The 19,334-nt window shown below is 41.0% G+C and overlaps 1 protein-coding gene across 2 annotated transcripts in view; it reads right to left on the bottom strand.

Moving 5' to 3' along the window:
- Window positions 1-19,251, bottom strand: part of DHX35 (DEAH-box helicase 35) — a 29,909-nt gene extending 10,658 nt beyond the window's left edge. For both annotated transcript variants that reach the window (XM_030503325.1, XM_030503326.1), the window contains exons 1-14: window positions 19,174-19,251; window positions 16,801-16,934; window positions 16,335-16,427; window positions 15,424-15,501; window positions 13,003-13,107; window positions 11,052-11,113; window positions 10,357-10,426; window positions 9,737-9,796; window positions 7,670-7,782; window positions 7,236-7,332; window positions 6,020-6,178; window positions 4,515-4,725; window positions 3,484-3,608; window positions 2,727-2,781 (exon numbers count right to left, since the gene is read on the bottom strand). In XM_030503325.1, coding sequence (XP_030359185.1) covers window positions 2,727-2,781; window positions 3,484-3,608; window positions 4,515-4,725; window positions 6,020-6,178; window positions 7,236-7,332; window positions 7,670-7,782; window positions 9,737-9,796; window positions 10,357-10,426; window positions 11,052-11,113; window positions 13,003-13,107; window positions 15,424-15,501; window positions 16,335-16,427; window positions 16,801-16,934; window positions 19,174-19,213 — 1,402 coding nt within the window. In that variant the 5' untranslated portion in view covers window positions 19,214-19,251. The remainder of the gene's footprint in view (window positions 1-2,726; window positions 2,782-3,483; window positions 3,609-4,514; window positions 4,726-6,019; window positions 6,179-7,235; window positions 7,333-7,669; window positions 7,783-9,736; window positions 9,797-10,356; window positions 10,427-11,051; window positions 11,114-13,002; window positions 13,108-15,423; window positions 15,502-16,334; window positions 16,428-16,800; window positions 16,935-19,173) is intronic.
- Between the last annotated feature and the right edge of the window lie 83 nt (window positions 19,252-19,334).

Genomic DNA, 19,334 nt, shown 5'->3' with positions numbered 1-19,334 from the left:
TCTTTTATAACTCATGTCAGCATATCTAAAACCACAGATACCTCTATCAAGTGTTTACTTTATTATTTGATATGCTATCATCTCACTTATTATGGCAACGTAGTAATTCATTTGCCACACCCTTACACTGTCCAACCAAACCTAATAGGCCTTTCACATAACATCACAATATTTTCCTCAGAAATAGGTACGAAAGGAAGCTTGTGTGAAATTATGAAGCGATATAAACACCAAGTCACAGACACTGCAAAAATGAAGGACTGATAGCTTTCACTCAACCAGTGCAATACGAGAGGTTTAAGTGCTACCACAATTAATAGCTTAGAATACGCAGTCTCTCATCTACAGAAGGGTAACTGCATTACTACTAGGAAAAAGGATAAATTACAGTCTTTTTAACTTTCTACATGTGCATCAAGCCAAAATCCTTTGGCTTCTGCTTAATCTTACAAATCTCAATGCAGTTTTGCATGTATATCCATATAGCTCGTGCACAGATGTCTTTGTAGCAGTAAGCCTGCAATGGATACTAGTTCGGAACAGGTGAAAGTTGTCTTGAAATCATCCTGGAAGCAACCACTGTATTGTATCTATACAGGAAATTGGAGATCTTAGAAAAAGATACTGCAAAGATTTTTACTGAACATGCTCAGAAGAGATTATTCAAGTACTGTAGCACTAGCATGTGACAGGCTGAGGGATCAAAACACTCTATTTTTTAGATAGAGTGGTTGTTTCTGATAGGTGACAACTTACAAACAAATCTTCAACAAAACCTTGGATCTGAAGTAAAGCTGAAAATAAATCCACTTTTTACCTGCTTATTTACCTCCTAAATTATGCTTAAAAACAATAAACTCCGACAACTCAGACTTTCAAAGCATCAAAGGAGAAGGCTGAGAAGAGATATTCCTGATGTTATCAGTTTGTACCCCTGTAAAAATAATCAGTCTAAAAACAGTGATGTGTTTATTCAACAGAACTATCTCAGCCTGAAGAGCATCTGCTTTTCTGTTGGCACTGCACTGGCACAGTAGGGTCCTGACCCTAAACTGCACATTTGCATGCAATTACAATGCAAGTGTTGAAATACAGGTTCACACTTGCATAAGAGAAATGTAATCCTTACTGCAGCTGCAAATGCTTGGGCAGCTTCACCTCTGCAACTTAAAGAAAATCCCCATAATAAAGCATCTAAAACCTCAAACTTCAGCAATGCTTAAGAGTGAATCTGAACACCACACACATTTCTTCGCATCTTCATCAACATCAGCGTTCCTCTGCTTTGCTACAAAAGCTGGGCAGCCAGGAGAGTTAACAGCTCTGTACTGCTCTGTGAAGTTACCATGAGCATAACACTCTTGCCAAAACATCAAACAGCTAATCAGTAAGTTTTCTGACCTTCCCTCTCCATCTCCCCAAGGTGGTTTTGGCTGTGAATTCATCCTTGCAACATGCTCCTGAGCCACTGCGAAGGTTCTTGTTCCAAGCTTGGAAAGGTTGCCAAGAACCAAGTGCCTGAAGCAAAACCCTCCTTTGCAAGATGGAACTGAATCAGCACAGAGCAAAATCATGGCCAAGCAGAGAGTAACAGCTCCATGAGAATAAGAGAGCAGACTGCCACAAGTTACAACACAGCATTTGTAAGTGATGACAAAATAGTCACAAACCTCTGGGTGCTTCCAAAGTTTACACAGCCTCCTTCACACTACCCTTTTCTTCAGGTTTACATTATGGAGCAAATATTGTTAACTTTGAATTAACCAAAAACATTGAGTTAGAGTCAAATTGTTTCATTTTGATTACTACTTCTTGTGTCAAGTTTGTTTTCTTTAAGTTTGCTGCATTCAAAAAGATTAAACAGCTGTCAAAAAACCCAACAATATCACAGCCCTTCCTATAAACAAAATCAAGCAGCATACATTCCACTCACATCAAGAAGGAATCAAAAACTGTGTATAAAAATATTACTACAGTGTGACTTGAGCATTACAGGTATCCAACAGCAGCATAAAGAATAAAACAGAAATTAACACATTTATGATCATAGAATACCTCAAGTTGGAAGGGACTCAACCTTAAGGACCACTGAGTCCAGCTCCCTGCTCCTCAAAGGACTACCTAACACTAAACCATATGACTGAGAACGTGGTTCAGACTCTCTACTGAATTTGAGAACAAGCTGTGATTAGTAATTCATAGACTCCTAGAACAGTCTGGATTCGAAGGGACGCTGAAGCTCATCCAGTTCCAACCCCCTGTAAGGTCTGAAGAAACACAGAGGATCTGCCTAAGAGAATCACACCAACACCCTCATCAGCTCAGAGCCCTGTTCCTACCAGAGATACATAGCTGGTTCCTCCCATAAAGGTGCAAGGAAATACACAGACAATAGCTATAAAATATGTTTGCTGAATCTAAACAGTTAACTTGTAGTTTATACTCTATGAAATAGATTTATAGTTGCTTCCAGAAAGTTACTGCTGCCTTTTGCTTGCTTACCTGTCTGAAACAACTGGAGGAAAAGAAAGCAAGTTCACAGGAGACGGAGGTGCAGTTTAAAAACACACCAACAAAAAGCTTCCACCAGTCAAGACTGCGTTATCTCTTTCTCAAAGCACAGTTCTCAAATGCAAGTTTGATTAATGTCCATCCAATCACCAAATCCTCATAACTCATAACTCACGTAACTTAACTATAAATAAAGCAAAGCATAATATTCTCACCTCCTAAAGCATACAGCAATTCCAAAGCTTGCACCATTGACTGGGCAGGAGGTGGCTGTGGAGAGAAAAAAAAGCTCATTGTTTAAAGTTATCATCACAGAACACGAGTTATCACAGAAATTCTTAGGCCTTCCTCTTCCACAAAATCCTGAAGTTCTAACTACCTATCTTCCTACTTCTGCATAGAGAGGAAAGAGGCCTCAGACTCTTCCTTCCACCCTTCCGCTGACTGCAGTGCTGCGAGTCAGAACCATCTCAACAGGCTCACCATTGTCAGATCAGAACAACTGCTCAACTTACTCTTCGTATGCCACCATGTGAGTTTTCCACATCAATACAAGAGTAGCTAGAAACTTTACAGAAAGCAAATCTAAAACTTGACACTGCTCTTTTTAACAAAACAGACAAGCATAGGTTCAGTTCTGTAGATATCTTCTTTCCCCACCTTTTTCTTCATAAATTCAGTGCAAAGGGACTACAGTTAGTTTGCAGAATCTGTTTGCCTTTCTAGACTTCCCAACACTTTGAACAGCAATCTCTAGAACACAAACAGTTGTTTCTAAGTTGTCACACACATTACCTGCACTAGTTGATTCCCAATACCACACTTGGCTGCCCAAAGTGGACAATGAGTTATGCTTTCCAAATTAACAGGGCAATGGTTACTGGTTAATGGTTCTGTGAGTTATCAACAAGTCATCTACCGATTTTCCTTCACAGTAAGGAAAGATGACACACTTTACAGCCTAGGACTCACCGAAAGAAAGGGGAACCTGAGCACATTGTCGATTCCCAAAGCCTTCAGCTGCAAGATGACAGGTGCAAGGTTACTGCGCTGCATCTCGGGAACAGTGGACTTGGGCAACTTTTCAAAGTCCTCCTCTGTAGCAGGAGAAAACAAAGCCATTTGGGACTGAGTTTCAACTCCCACTCTGTACAGCCAACAAGATAGAATCATACCCATTCCAAGTTGAAATTACGAAGTATGAATTAACAGGTGTTAAAAGAACTCTAACTCAAAGATGATCTTTCTCCAATTACTGTATTTTAAGATGGTTTCTTTTAAACAGAAAATTCAATGGTTTTGGCTACACTGCTGATTCTGTAGTTGTCCCACAAGTATTTCTGTTCGAAATCATCTTCACAGAAATCTGCAGCAGCAGCTCCAGCAGTCATTATATTAGAATCATAGAATCCGACACTGGTTTGGGTTGGAAGGGACCTTAAAGCTCATCCAGTTCTAACCCCTGCAATGGGCAGGGACACCTTCCACTAGAGCAGGTTGCTCCAAGCCCCTGTGTCCAACCTGGCCTTGAACACTGCCAGGGATGGGGCAGCCACAGCTTCTCTGGGAAAAGTCTGTGCCAGCGCCTCAGCACCCTCACAGGGAAGGACTTCTGCCTAAGAGCTCATCTCAATCTCCCCTCTGGCAGGTTAAAGCCATTCCTCTTGGCCTGTCCCTACAGGCCCTTGTCCAAAGCCCCTCTCCGGGTTTCCTGGAGCCCCTTTGGGCACTGGAGCTGCTCTAAGGTCTCCCCTTCAGGAGCTTTTCTTCTCCAGGCTGAACCAGCCCAGCTCTCTCAGCCTGGCTCCAGAGCAGAGCTGCTCCAGCGCTTGGAGCATCTTTGTGGCCCCTTCTCTGGACTCTCTTGAGCATCTCTTATCATTCTCCTATCTCTTGCTGAAAGAAAAAACACAGTTTTGTTCTTTATCTAACACTAAAACCACCGTAAAGCAAAATGGAAGTCACACCAGCAAGTTCACCTTCCAACATATCAGATTACTGACCTGTATAAAGCCTGTAACATTTACCAGAGCGGTTCCGTCCTGCACGTCCTGCTCTCTGATTAGCTGAAGCTTTAGACACTGGAACCACCACAAGACATTCAATGGCTGTTTTGGGGTTATAGGCACGAAGCTTCACAAACCCACAATCAATTACAAATACGATTCCGTGAACTGTGATGGAGGTCTCTGCAACGTTGGTGGCAACTATCACCTACAGACACACACAGTGAGGATACGGTGAACTCCCCAGGCTCAATTACACCATCGGGGCCTTGCATCAGTGCACCAGGACTGAAATACAAGCCAAGTGAAAGATCTCAGTAACAGACAGTTCCAGTAAACAAACTCTGGAGCACAAAAGGATACAGTACATGCAGCAGATAGAGCTGTCAGCTTGAAATAGCCCAGTTTTTACAGCTTCACAATTGTTTTCTTATCCAAATTTATTCTCGTCATAGAAGAAGAATTTGGCAGTGTTTGCAGAGAAAATCATTAACTGACTGTAAATCAGGTGTTCTTACGTACAAACTACATAAGAATAACTATTTTCTTCTTCTCAGTTACATTGAGCTGTTCCCTGTAAGACTGGAGCAAGGCAGGGGATAGGAGGAGAACGGAGTTAAGTGTTCCATGTTCAGTATCCCTGGAGAGATACACTTACACATATGTCCTAAAATATTAAAAAAGAATTGTTCCCAGATGACAGAGAGAAGCCTAGTCCTTATATCACCTGAAATTAAAAAAGTAAATCTTGGACATTAATTGACTAATGTCATATCATGGAGAGAAAAGAAATATTCTGTGATTCTGTGGTTTATTTATACTCAATGTTCTCCAACACAGGATGAACGATTCTACTTTTTAGACTGCAGCATGCACAAGAATTATAACAAGTCACTCCTGTGTAATTCTGTGGGCTTATCTCAGCCCCACCATAGGCTCTGCCTAAGCAGAAAGCATTAATCATGACCAATTATATAGTTCTGTGACATTAAATATCTAACCAGACTGTTACAAGTCAAAAAAAAAAAAAGCTTTTTTTCTACTAAAACCAGGCAAGTTTTAACTTGTTTCTTAGGTGAAAATACAGCACTTACCCACCCCGTCACTAATTTTTCCGTTACAGGTGGAAAACAGCCATAGACACTTAGATCACAAAAAGAAATAAAACCAGGTAAAAGTAGAAGACTTAAGAGTGTTAAGAAGCTGCAACTGGACATAGGCAAATACAAGGTTGTAGAAAGACTCTTCAAAATTGAAAGTTGATGAGGGAAACAGGAGAGTTAGAACTGACATGTCTAAGACTGATCAAAGATGGTAAGGGAAGCCAGAGAACATGCTCTTGGTTCACAGTTTGAAAACTGACAGGTAGTGTTAGGAGATGCAGAAAGACTCCCTCAGTAAGTGTCTGCAATAGCCTCATGATGTGAGCCAGATATATGCAATCTGTGTAATGCAGATACCCTTCTGGGTGGTAGAAATTGAGACATACGCAGCAGCCTTACCTTCCTGACATTGCGAGAAACCCTCTCAAACACTTTCATCTGCTCAGGAGAAGGTAGCCCAGCATACATGGGAAGAACACGGAGGTGTTTTTTCATTCCAGTGCGAGAGAGCGCCCGAGCCTGTTCTATGAGCATAGAAACAACAGTCTCCACTTCCTCCTAGAGCCAGAGCACAACGGGGGACAGAATGTGAGAGGTTTCACTTTAATACCACATAGCTGTCACCTACATACAAAAACCACACCAAAACACCACAGTTCAAATTGTTCAAACTCTGGGATCTTTTGACTAGCTCCCTCAATTTTATAATATTCTTACATAAATTGCTATTCATAATAAATATGTGTTTATATTAATATTTTTGTTCACTGTTATTTGAGACAATGTCACACCACAAATACATGAGCAAAATCACCAGGGAAGGACTGAACAAAGCTCAGGAGGAAGCAGGCATATTTTCCTCTCCATCTCAATTTATGAGAGCAAAATGGGAGGCCAATCTATTCTGACAGTGCAGAATGCTGTGGGTTTTGATCAGGAATGACACAGTAACTTCATTAGCACGTATTGCTCAACCTCACATTTAATCTCGGAGATCAACTGTGGCATCTCACTCTTAGACAACAAAAGGATCAGACATTGCCTCATGAGATACCCAATTCACTCTTCCAAAAGTTACATTAGTAATGAAGAATTTTCTTTTGAAAATAGGCAAGATGTTATTGAAGCTCTTCAACGTAGCTCCTTACTGGAAAAAGGATACACTACTCCTCAGCTGCAAAGTGAGCTGACAGGCACAAATAGAGCAGAAAAGACAAGTAAATTTGTATCTCGCAGCAATTTGTTTGTCTATCATGTTAATGATGTTAAGCCTAACAAATGTAAATTCCATTTGCCTTAACCATTAGCAATGACTCACTGCCAATTTAACAACTTTGTAGGTGTGACTAGCACCAAAACCCCCCACACTATTCCGTTTATTAACAAGGCTGAAAGAATTAAATGAGAAAAACTATTCATCACTAGCTTTGATAAATCCAGGCCATACATTTTCTACAAGACTTTGGGACTGGCCTAATTCTGCTCCCATCAATGCAAAAATGTCTGTCATCTTTAATGTGATTAAAAGAAGCACAGCTAAGGAAAGCAGGAGACTGAGGCCACTTCACAAAGCCAACAATTCAGTGTTGTAAAGCAAAAATATTGCTGTCTGTACCTGGCCAGTTAAAAATGCCAGTATATCACCATCATTCTCCGTCTGGTGAATTTTCATTGCAGTTTCCACAGTTGATTTTATATAGTCTGGAACGGGACTACAGGGAGAGAAAACAGGAGAGACGTTAGCAGAAAAATAGGTACAGACTCCTCACTTCCACAAAGAACAAAAAGCAAGCTAGCTTTTGGAAACTACACATCAGCCATACCACACTTAGTTCATGATGCGTCCTTGGGAATCAGCCTTCAGCAACTAATTTGTTTCCTTTCCACTACAGCAAGCTAAAAACATGTCAGCTGCTATAAGCAATATCCAAATGTTTGTCAGATTGAAGGTTACACCTTCTGGGAACCTCTGAGCTCTAACCTAGACCAAATGATACCACAGCGGCATACCCTCCTAGCCACCACTGACAAGATCAAACAGGAACACACCTCTGTATGTAAAAGATGTCCACTGGAAACGTTCTCCCCTCCACAGTAAGGATCACACTGGTATCTTTGCTGGGGTCACCGGTACTGTTTTGATTAAAGAAATTCCTGAATTTCTACATTAAAATAAAAACAAACACTTTCAGTTTGATATTTCAAAGAATTAAGGGAGAAACCTCAAGACATGAAGAAGTTCAATTACTAGGACTTGGGTGTTTTATTCATAAATTTGACAGTGCCAATTTAAAAATTTTAAATGTGGGGTTTGCTGCCTTCTCTCCTGTCCGGCGTCAGGCACTTGGCACACAGAGTGTCTTGCATGGTTAGTGCTTTTGAGAAGCAAAGATCAAAAAGAGGTAATAAAGTTACTTAGAAGAACTGATCTTCTAGAAGAAGAATCTCTTGGAAAAAGAAGATATATAAACTTCTTATGGATCTATAACAGTAGCAAAGCCAAAGCTAAGAAGAACTTAGAAATGATTGGTCCTCAAAGTTTTGGTAAAAGCAGTTAAGGCTGATTTAAGGTTTTTGTCTTCTGCACTGCGAGACACCTTCATAAATTTAGTTTTATTGCCACAAAGTATTTTAAATGCATAATAGCAAAAGAATGAACATTAAGAACCCAAATAATCCATCTCGACTTTCATGACCATTATAGAGACACCATAAACTTTCTGCATTTAAACAAACGTTAATATAGTCATACTAATAATTTTGCTCTTATTATTTTTACATTACCTGTAAGCTATTTGAAATGTGCTATTTTTGGCAGTTAAAAATTTGCAAAAGCAGAGTATTGTAACATCATCTAATGAACAGAATACACAGCAGTACAAGTGCTACCAGAGCTTACAATCATAAATTTATGGCACATGGTATTTGCCTCTAAAGGAAATCTCAGTACACCTACATCTTCAGTGCTGCACACAAGCTCTCAACACCACATCTCATGAAGGACACAGGGAAGTTAGGAAAAGTACAGAGAAAAGCAAAGAACACAATAAAGGAAATGGAGCAGCTGCCTTATGAGAGACTGAAAAGGCTGTGGCTCTGCTTGGAGAGCAGAAGTTTGAAAAGCAACACAGCTGAGGTGTATAGAATCAAAGGTGACAAATAAAGTAAATGTAAAACTGGTGTTGGTTATTTTTGTGTTTAAAAAAAATATAAATCCCACACTAATAGAACCAGGAGGTCCCTGATGAAACGAGCAGAAAAGGAAGAAATTAAATAAAGTACTTCATTACATAGCAGGTGGCAAACTGAAAATTGCTCTCACGTGATGTCCTGAAGACTTGCAGCTTCATCAAGCAGATTCAAAGACAAATTAACAAACAGCAGGTCCATAAACACACACTAGAAGGAAACCGCAGGAATGCACTGTCTAATATCTCTATGGCAACCACTGCAGGTGCTGAGGCAGCTCACAGAGAACAGGCTCACAGCAGCTGGACAGGTTCACACATTCTCCCTAACCAGCATCTCCTACTGTTGCTGCTGCTCCAGACAGAACACCAGGCTGGAAGAAACACTGCTCTGACCTAGGAGAGCATTTTTTCTGTTCCTACTCAAAATTAAATTAACAACATTTTTAGTAAGTTACATAAGCTTCCACAGGCCACAAGTCAATCAAGGGAACTAGCAGGATCTCACTCACATTGAATCTACTCATTTATCACTTATTTTTACTAGCCTATGGTTGTCTCAAATTATTGCCATCAGCAAAACAGAGCTAAACCAATGTCTCTTACTAGACTAGATTAAGCCAAGTGAACATCTTTTCATACACCAATACCAAGTGGGGGGGGGAGGGAAGAAAAAAAGAGACATCAATATATGAAAAGCAGATTCCTATTTAAATTCACTTCCAAAAAAGTTTGCTAATGCAAAATGAAAACCAAACGCAGCAACCTAACTACAGCAGATTATTTTTCCTGCATTCTTTCCTCTCCACCACTCAAACAGCAGTAACGCCTCACAAGAAGCAAGCCCCACAGAGGATAAAGAGATATATATATAGAAGTGGAGTTGCCAGTTAAGGTAACTTCATTTCAAACCATATTGGAGCTATACCTCTGCATCCAAGGTGGCTGAAGACACAATCAGTCGAAGATCCCCACGCTTCTTCTGAACCTAGGATAGAGACCAAGAACATCCAGAGTAAAAACTATTTTCTGAGATATAAGGCTAAAACCAAGTCTTAGAGCATTCAGATTACCAGTAACTTCTCTTTAAAAACACTTTGACAACACAAAACAGCTGAGGAACTGAAGCACGCTCATCACTCCATAGATCTAACAGCCTGATGACTGGAGGTTTACATATTCGTTTTAAGGGCACTCAGTCTGTAATCATTATTGTTTACTCTTAATTTCTGGTGGGAGTCAGATCTTCACTAGGTTGAAAGTCAACAATAACTCCCTATCAGATCACTTCACATGATCAGCAGCAGCAGAATGAAGACCACCTTTTTGCTAATAAGGAGACATTTCAGCATCAGGGGGAGGAAACATGAGGATCCTGAATGACAGATGTCTACAGTAAATAGTTGGGCATGTACAACGGGCTGTAGGATAATGAGGGATCAGAAACCACCCTCTCTCAAATGGATTTGCTAATCAGCCATCAGGATCAGAGGTTTAACAAAAAGGATGAAAATGAAAATGGTTACAGAGAACATTAAATTAAATAACCTTTCTTAGTAAGCCAATGGCAATATCTGTATAAAGAGTCCTTTCATGGGCTTCATCCAGCATGATGGCACTATGAATAAAGCAGAAAGATAAGATTTCAGAAATGGTTTGATGATTGAGACTAGAATCAGTGTCTTCCCATCTTCTAGAAATACCATTATTTGAGATCTGCTGCTGGATTATTACTGTGCACATTCGCTTAGAAAACTGTGGAAGTTAAAAAAAGCACAGAGCGAAGTAGGGAGAAAAATGTAGATAACAACATGTGACCCATACATGCTGTTCTTTATTCAGGCTAGATTTGGAAAAGAGTAGAAAAAACGGGTCTGGCTTTACTGTACTGCATGGCTTGTCTGCATACTGGAATATGCCTGGGCTTGTTGGTGACTTTTTAGTCTTTTATTTGATTAGCATCAGAAAGGAAAGTTAATTTAAAACTAGTAAATTAAACTATTCAGACGCGATGAAGCCCATTTAGCTTTTGTTCCAAAACCACAGCACCAAATCTTGCTGAGTTTGGTGTTGCAGTCATCAACTGATTTTCTAACAGTCTTTACAACATCAAGAAGTCAAACTCCTAAAATAATTTTCACCTCTTTTGGTATTTAATTTATAATAACCATATCTCAGCCTAAAAAAAGTTCAGTTGTTTATCAAATTACACTTCAGCAACCATTCATTCCATGGTTCCTTACCTGTATCTTGTTAATAAAGGATCAGCCATCATCTCCCTCACCAGCATACCATCAGTTAGAAACTAAAAGTGAATGCAAAGAAAAATGTGAACAAAAACCACCAAGTAGTGTTAATTAGCCATGTGATTTTTATAGATTATTGTCATGGTTTAAGCCCAGCTGGTAACTCAGAACCACACGGCCACGCGCCCACTCCCCTTTTGTTCCCTCCTCCCTCCTGGAGAGATGAGGAGGAGAATTGAAAGAATGTAAATCCCACGGGTTGAGATAAGAACAGTCCAATAACTAAAGTATAATACAAAACTACTACCACTAAAAATAATAGTGATAAGGGAAAAAACAAGGGGAGAGAATATGAAACTAAAAGGGGAAAGGGAAAAAAAAAACAATAAACACAAGTGATGCCCAATACAATTGCTCACCACCCGCCAACCGATACCCAGCCTGACCCGAGCAGTGATCTGGGCCTTCCGGGTAACTTCCCCCAGTTTCTATCCTGGGCATGACGTGCTGTGGGATGGAATACCCCTTTGGCCAGCTTGGGTCAGGTGTCCTGTCTCTGCTTCCTCACGGCTTCCTCTCCTCCCTGGCAGAGCATGAGACTGAAAAGTCTTTCATCAGAGTTAAGCACTACTGAGCAACAACTAAAACACCGGTGTGTTATCAGCGTTGTTCTCAGACTAAAGTCAAAACCACAGCACTGCACCAGCTACTAAGAAGGAGAAAAATAACTGTTACAGCTGAACCCAGGACAATTATTTTCTAGGCTTTTGCCTGAATTTTTCCTTGCCTTTAAATTTCTCACGATCTATTAAATTGATCAATTTGCAGCTAGGGAAGTCAATGTATTTCTGAATGCTAACCCAGGGATGATCAGACTGACTGGTTTCTAATCAGTATTTAAGTTATTTTTGTATTGAAAAAAAATAAATAAAAATAACAGGTTGGCAGCACTGGAATGTGGCAATAGAAGTTTCTTCACTGTTGTCTGTAACATAGCTAAATCAGCTCTAGCAATAGCATCCTGCATGTCAATGCAATATTGACCCTCTCAAAAGGTCTCAAAGTAGACCACTTAATATCTGACCAGAACACAAACCTTAACATTCCAACAAAATGCAACATTTAAATTTACTGCTTCCTACTAGGCCATGGAAACCCAACCAGCTTTATGTAGTCATCAATAGTTTGACCTGGGATTCCAAATGTGGCCTTGAACTAGGCAAGAACTGGTGTGCAAGGTAAAAATCTCCAGATTTCCAACTCCAAATGATTAATCATCATGCTCAAAAAAACCCAACCAAACCCAAAACCCAAAATAACCTGAAGATTTCAGCTGCATTTAAGGAACAAGCATCTCCAGTTCTTTCACTTTTAAAAGAGCTACTAGCCTCAGAAATCAAAAATCTAAGCAAATTGTCTCATTCATCATTACTGCTGTTCCAGCATCAGCAAACTCTCATCTATACCAACACAAGCAACATTAATACTGCTCACAGCACTGAAGAACAGCTGCAAAGCTTACTACTGAATCCTCATCACATTGCACTCAGTTTGCCTCCTCATCTCATGCTTTATCTGCGCTTTTAACCAAAATCTATTTTTAGGGTGGTGGGGATACTTCAGCTGTGATTCACTGCAGCCTTTCCCTATGACTTCGAGTGATGCCTCAGGTCACACTAGCACTGTACCAACATCTGGTCACACCTCCCTTGAAAATCCCCTTTAATTTCACAATGGTAGCTGTCAGTCTAGCAGAAAAGAACACGTACACGCTTTAGTAAGGTTTGGATAGCCACAGCCTTTTCAAGCACACTTTCGGGGTACCCACCTTGAAAACTGCAATGGATTCTCTTTACTGGGCATCATAAGGTTCTCATTAATTTTGTAAAAGTACTTGGAGAGTTTCAGCTAACCCTTTCAGAGTAACCACACATTGTTCATGTTTCACCTTAATTCTTGTAGCCTGTGGATCCGTGCAGTCATCAAACCGAATACAATATCCAACTTCATGCCCCAGCACTGCACCTCTTTCATCAGCAACTCTGCCTGCAATCTGAGAAAAGAGATTCTCACAAATAATAGACAGCTCACAGCACATTTCTTCACTGTATCATTATTTTGTAGAGAATTGGCATCAAAAGAAGAAATAGAGCTGATGTTTCCAAAGAGTTATTTGTTCTCATTCTAACACAAAATTCTGTTTGACATAAACAGTACATACTGAACACACAATTGGTAAATGCTTTAAAATATTTCAGTGTAACTTAGTAAATGTTTTACGCTGCTTCTAATCAGGAAAGCTACAGAGGTACCTTTCTGTGATAAGCACTCTGACAGACCTACAAAGGCAGCTACTCCAGCAGTCACAATGCTGAGAAAGGACCACCCACCAGCAGTTGTGGGAATGCAATTTAAGAACAGAGTCAGCATGCAAAAAGGGAATGAACACAGGTATTTGGCATGCAGAAAGAAGTTATCAGGTAAGCTGATCTGCCCCTCAACATACTCAAGCTTCTTTTATTTTATTTTTTTTTTAAACAAAGATGCTACTGTACTTTTAGTAATACAGAATCTTCTATGCAGAAAACAGACAGAGAACTGGCAGAATAATAAAAAGAAGCGACAGTACTACCCTGGACCAGTTTTAGGCCAATAGCTCCTTTAGCTAAAAATCTTTTGAGTTATTTAGACTTATTCTACAGAATATTAGGTATTATCAGGCCATGGTTTCAGCAAGCTATAAAGACATTTAATAGGTAAAGGTACAATAAAACTCCACAATACATACATTAGTCCTAGTAGAATTCCAAGATCAAGCTACTTTCAGGCATTTGAGACATTCTAAACCATACCCACAGGCAGTGAATTCATGATTTCACTTAGAAACTTATCACTCAGTCACTTTCAGCCCAAGCATTCAGGATAATTGTCAGTCTGGGTAATCCAAGCAGAAGTTCAGGAATTTCTGAACTGTGCCTTATGCCTCTGCAACAACTTGTCTTTACTTCTGATGCTCCCCCCATACTCTAGATGAGAAAGCAGATAAGCACGCCTATTAAAATAAAAGATCACTTTCAATTCAAGACAAAGCAATCATCAACCATATCTCTCATCTCCCTGCAAGAGCCATACAGTCCATGCAGTTTGCAACAACATTTCAAAAGAAAATCCTACTGTGTCTATATACTAAGCTCTAATTAAGTAATCTTTTTATTTTAGGCTTAAATATAATTTGCTAAGACACGAAAGGGAAAAGAGAACTAAGTTTGTTGTGAGAAAACATTGCAGCATACACAACATCTCCTGTAGAACCATGCACTGTCAGCTGGATATCCTGTGAAGGAGAAAAGGGAGGACACTGCAGGCAGACTGCCCAAAGCACAAGATGCAGATCACTGCTGTTTCCCTCTCCATGTCGGATATGATCAAAGAATACTGGATGAGATGAAAGGGCAAAGCTGTACAGCTGCTCAGTCTACTACACTTTCATCGGAGGCATAAGCTGATTTGCTGCAGGTACAGTTTAATACATTATAAAGAGCAAGCAAAATGAGGGTTACAAAATTGCACCACAGTTTTCTGTAAAAGGAATGCTGCAGCAGAAACTTCAGCCCACCAAGTCAGTGTTTGGCAGCAGTTATGAAAACAAGGAGCACTGGATGTTTTCTGTACAGACTTTTTTTTTTATACTTATTCTTTATTACTAGAGAGTACAAGTTGTTGCCCTCAGCATCCCCTCTTCTTCTTCTCCTAGTACATCTAGCTGACATTATGCTTTCCTAGACATCTTATGTATATATGTCTATATAGGAAAAGACATATATATCTATTTATATAGTAAAAGAGTTCTCACAATAAAATTGTTGTTTCTTTTCTGTGACAGTCGTACAAGGAAAAAACAAAACAGAACAAACATACAAACAAAAACCTACAACCAAAAAATAATAGAGAAAAGAGATTCAAAAAAACTTTGGTGTGAATTGCTAGAAAGAGGTACACAACCTCCTTTCTTCCAATGGCTACATTACTGGAGACAGATTTACATCACTACTTTACTTTGTGAAAAAGTTAAGGGTCACACACAGTTCTAGTCCAGAATCAATCACAGCTCAGCCCTGCACAGCTCTAGCTTTCATACACAGTTCTGCTGATTCCACCCAATTTTATTTCAAAGCTTCTACATCTGCAATTCTGGACTTGGAATTTTTGGCAAGACCTACTAATCTAGTTGAATTCAGCATATAGTACCAGCAATTCTGTGAGGAAGGAAACATCTATTCATTCAGGAGCACATGCCAGCACCATTCCTGCTAATAAACTGAAGGTTATAATGACATTAAACTGGGAATAAGGACATGGAGAAACTCACTGAAACAGCAGCAACCCGACGAGGCTGTGTCACTCCAACAACTCTTCCTTCGGCTGTCCAGCCAGCTTCTGCTAGGTACTGCAAACAAATATTGAGGGTAAGAAATGAACTGGTCATGCTGTGACTGCAGTGAGGTGTTAGTTCTCCACACTATGTGCTTTTTGCTGGTTCTGACACCATCTGATGCACGTCCTCGGGCAAATCAGTTACTTAAGAGATTTTGTGCATTATTAATCTCACCATTAAAAGTAAAACAGTACACAGTAATATTAGAAAAACCTCCTAAACACATATGCTTTCAGAAAGCACCTAAGACCAGTTCTTTCAGTCTTAAATATTTTTTAACTAACTTCTTCATTTTTATCTCCTTTATTTTATAACCCCTTTAAGAAAAAAAGCTAAGCAGCACAAGCCCTGCAGTCATACTGATGCAGATGACATTCATTGTTAGCCTGCAATTTTCCAAGTTAGACTCAAGAACCAACTTTGAAACATTCTCAGACTTTCTTCATTCCCTTCACAAATGAGAACATTTTGCAAACCCATGAAAAACACAACATTCCAAAAATCTCCACAGAAAAGCTCCTAAGAAAAGTGTACTTTATTTTCCTTCTTAAAGACATATTTTCAACAAAATTTTAAACATGATACTGATAATCAACACCTACTGTAGCACAGTGACTACTATTTGTACCAGAATAAACTTATGTGTTGTATATGATCCTTTCCTGTAGTGGAAGAAGGTTTTACATTACAGATAAACCAGCTTCTTCTATTTCTCTCCTCTTGGTCACACACACAAGCACAGGGGACTTCCCTTCTCACAGTGCAGTTCTGGGTTGCTGCTTTAACGCTTCATGTAAAATCCCCCAAGGGAATACCTGATTTTACAAAGTTAAACAGACACTTACTTGTGGAATCTGGGTTGATTTCCCACAACCTGTTTCCCCAACAAGCACCAGAGTTTGATAGTTCTCCACTAGATAAAGGATGTGATTTCTTAGCTGAAAGAGAAGATGACATTCAGGTATCAAGAGTGGATGTGTACAAAAATAAGAAAATAATTAATGACAATATTTACATATCAGGCAGAGACAATAAATTCATTTTATGCGGATTTACTGCCAAAAGCCAAACAGTCCTTTAGAAATCCATAAAAGACATACAGAACATACAGTAAATAACACAAATCAACAAAGCCTGTAAAACTGTCAGTAACAGTTGTCAACCAGGACAATCAATTCCAATAAATAAAGAAATCAAGGTCATAAAATTATTATTTTATATTGTAAAGTGATTCTATATTGCTCTTTCATAAAAAAGACATGAGACAGACATCATACAACAGATTTAATATACCCGAAAGAAATTCTTTACCTTAAAAATTGGCAGCTTTTGTCTTTGTTGCTCAACAGAAAGGGAAGCATAAGGATTATAGATGACAGTTACGCCACTGCTCTCAGCAGGACTCTGTCTCTCCTCTGAGATACTGACACCAGGACCTTCCGTGCCTAGATGACATAAGTCAGTTTTAACTGGAAGAATACACTTGTCCCTAGTGTGTCACAATACAACTGAAATAAATATGTTCCTGATGAGTAGGAATCATGGGTGGCAGCATATATCAAAAGCCTAACTTTCCTATGAAAACAACCAAAATATTAACTACAGTAAACAAATTCTTTCAGATGAAATCTGTGCCTCCTGCTGGTTAAATAGAAATCTAATGTGAATAAGTATCTGGATTTTAAAAAGATGATAATTGAGGGAAAAACCACATAGGAAAAATATACAGCAAGATCTTGGGAACTTTCTTCTTTTTCTGTGCAACAGTTCAGATACAACTTCAATACGCTTCCCAGAAGTATGTCCATGAATTTTAAACCAGCCATTCATGGTTCAGGTAACAGAACTTCCCTTAACTAATAACAACCATATAAACATTCAGCCTTGCCCACTTACGAGATATACCAGTTGCTTCATATCTGAATTTACCTCAGTAAATTAAACTTAATTTATTCCTGTGGCAGGTTACCATAAAACTACTGACAATCAAAAATGCTGAATCATGCAAGTGAACTAGAAACAAAACTTCACGTCAATAACAGAATGTATCATCTCTAGCTACAGATTCAACTGGGAAAGTCTGAGGGCAAAGAGAAGATTCCCATGTTTCATAGGATTTGCTTGTTTGGGCTTTTCCTATTTTCCCCACTGTTTAAAAACAGTTAGTCTTTATTCAAGTTTTATAGCAAACTGATTGAATTAGAAGAGTGATTAGCAATGATTCCAGTAACTATACACTCCCCAGGTGTCCTGGTTTCAGTTGGGATAGTTAATTTACTTCCTAGGAGCTGTACAGGTGAAGTTCAGAATCAGGAACTTGGATATCTGGATCTTGACAAATCAGCAGAATTAATGAACATTGCTGCTCATCACCTACCGATTTGCTTTCACAGCATTTTATATGGGGTTTTTTTTTAATACACTATTGCCAGCGTATTGCTATACATATACATGTTGTATCTACAACATATTACTATAATAGTCAAATGATTAAGAAGCTGTTTACTAAACTAACCTTGACTCTGAAACAGCTTTGCAAGCCACAGCATACCACAACGCAGTGCTCAATGTTTTAATGCGCGCCAAACTCAGACCCACCAAGCTCCCCTTGGGGTAAGCGAATGGGAAGGTACCGAACTGCCCAGACCCCAGGGGAATGATCACAGAGCCACAGCACAGCAGAGGCTGGCAGGGACCTCTGGAGACCTTCTAGACCAACACCCCCCTGACCACAAGGTCATTTACAGGGGGCTGCTCAGGTCCTCAGTCAGTGGGATGGAGACCCCACAACCTGCCTGACTGCTTGTTCCAGAGCCTGACCACCCGCACAGCAGAAAAGGTTCTTCCTGTGCTTAACCTGATTTTATCATATTTCAGCTTGTGCCCGTTGCCTCCTGTGCTGTCAGTAGGCACTACCAATAACAGTCTGGCTCCATCTTCTTTACATTCCCCCATGAGGTACTCATATACATTGAAAAGATCCTCCTGAGACCCCTACAAGCTGCACAGTCCCCAGCTGCAAGTCTCTCAGCATCCCCCATCACATCACATGCTCCAATCTCTCAACCATACTCATGGCCCTTCACTTTGTGGACCCCCTTCAGTAAGTCCATGTCCCGGTGCTGGGGAGCTCACGGATCAGCCAGTGCTGAGGGGAGGGATCACCCCCGTCAGCCCAATGCTCTTCCTCGCCCAGCACGGGATGCCGGCGACCTGCTTTGCTGCCAGGGCTCACAGCCCCCAGAACCCGCGCTCCTTCCCGCCCAGGGGCTCTCCCTGCGTGTGGCAACTCCCGCTCGGGGCAGGACCTCGCACCTGCCTTTGTTAAACTCCCTGGGGTTCCCCCGCGCGCCTCCCCGAACCCCCGAGGGCAGCACCCCCACCGAGCCATCCACCCCACCAGGCTGAAGCGGGGCTCCATCCCGCCACCCCCGGTACCGGCAGCGCCCGGCTGGAGCCACAGAGACCGCGCCGCCCTCCAGCCTCGGCGGCGGAGGCAGCACGGCTCTCCGCTGCCCTCGGCGTCTAAACTCCGTGAGAACGCCAGACGCCGCCGGCCGCCGGGGCAGCGCCGCGGCTCGGGCCGCCGGGGAGAGCCCGCCGGGGAGAGCCCGCCGTGGGGAGCCCGCCGGGGAGAGCCCGCCGTGGGGAGCCGGCCCGCGCAGCCCCGCCACGGCCCCTCACCCGGCTTCCAAAACTTCACGGGTCCCACGGACGCCGCCATCTTGGGGTGAGAGGGCAACCGGACGCGGCGGGGCGGGGCCTACGTGACGCGCCGTGCGTTGCCATGGTGACCGAGAGGGCACGCCCCGGGGGCCTGTCCACGGCCAGAGGCGGTGCCGGGG

Source organism: Strigops habroptila, chromosome 13 (genome assembly GCF_004027225.2).
Source record: "Strigops habroptila isolate Jane chromosome 13, bStrHab1.2.pri, whole genome shotgun sequence".
Taxonomy (NCBI): Eukaryota; Metazoa; Chordata; class Aves; order Psittaciformes; family Psittacidae; genus Strigops; species Strigops habroptila.
Note: the sequence above shows the minus strand (reverse complement) of the source record. Positions and strands in the feature narration are given on the sequence as shown.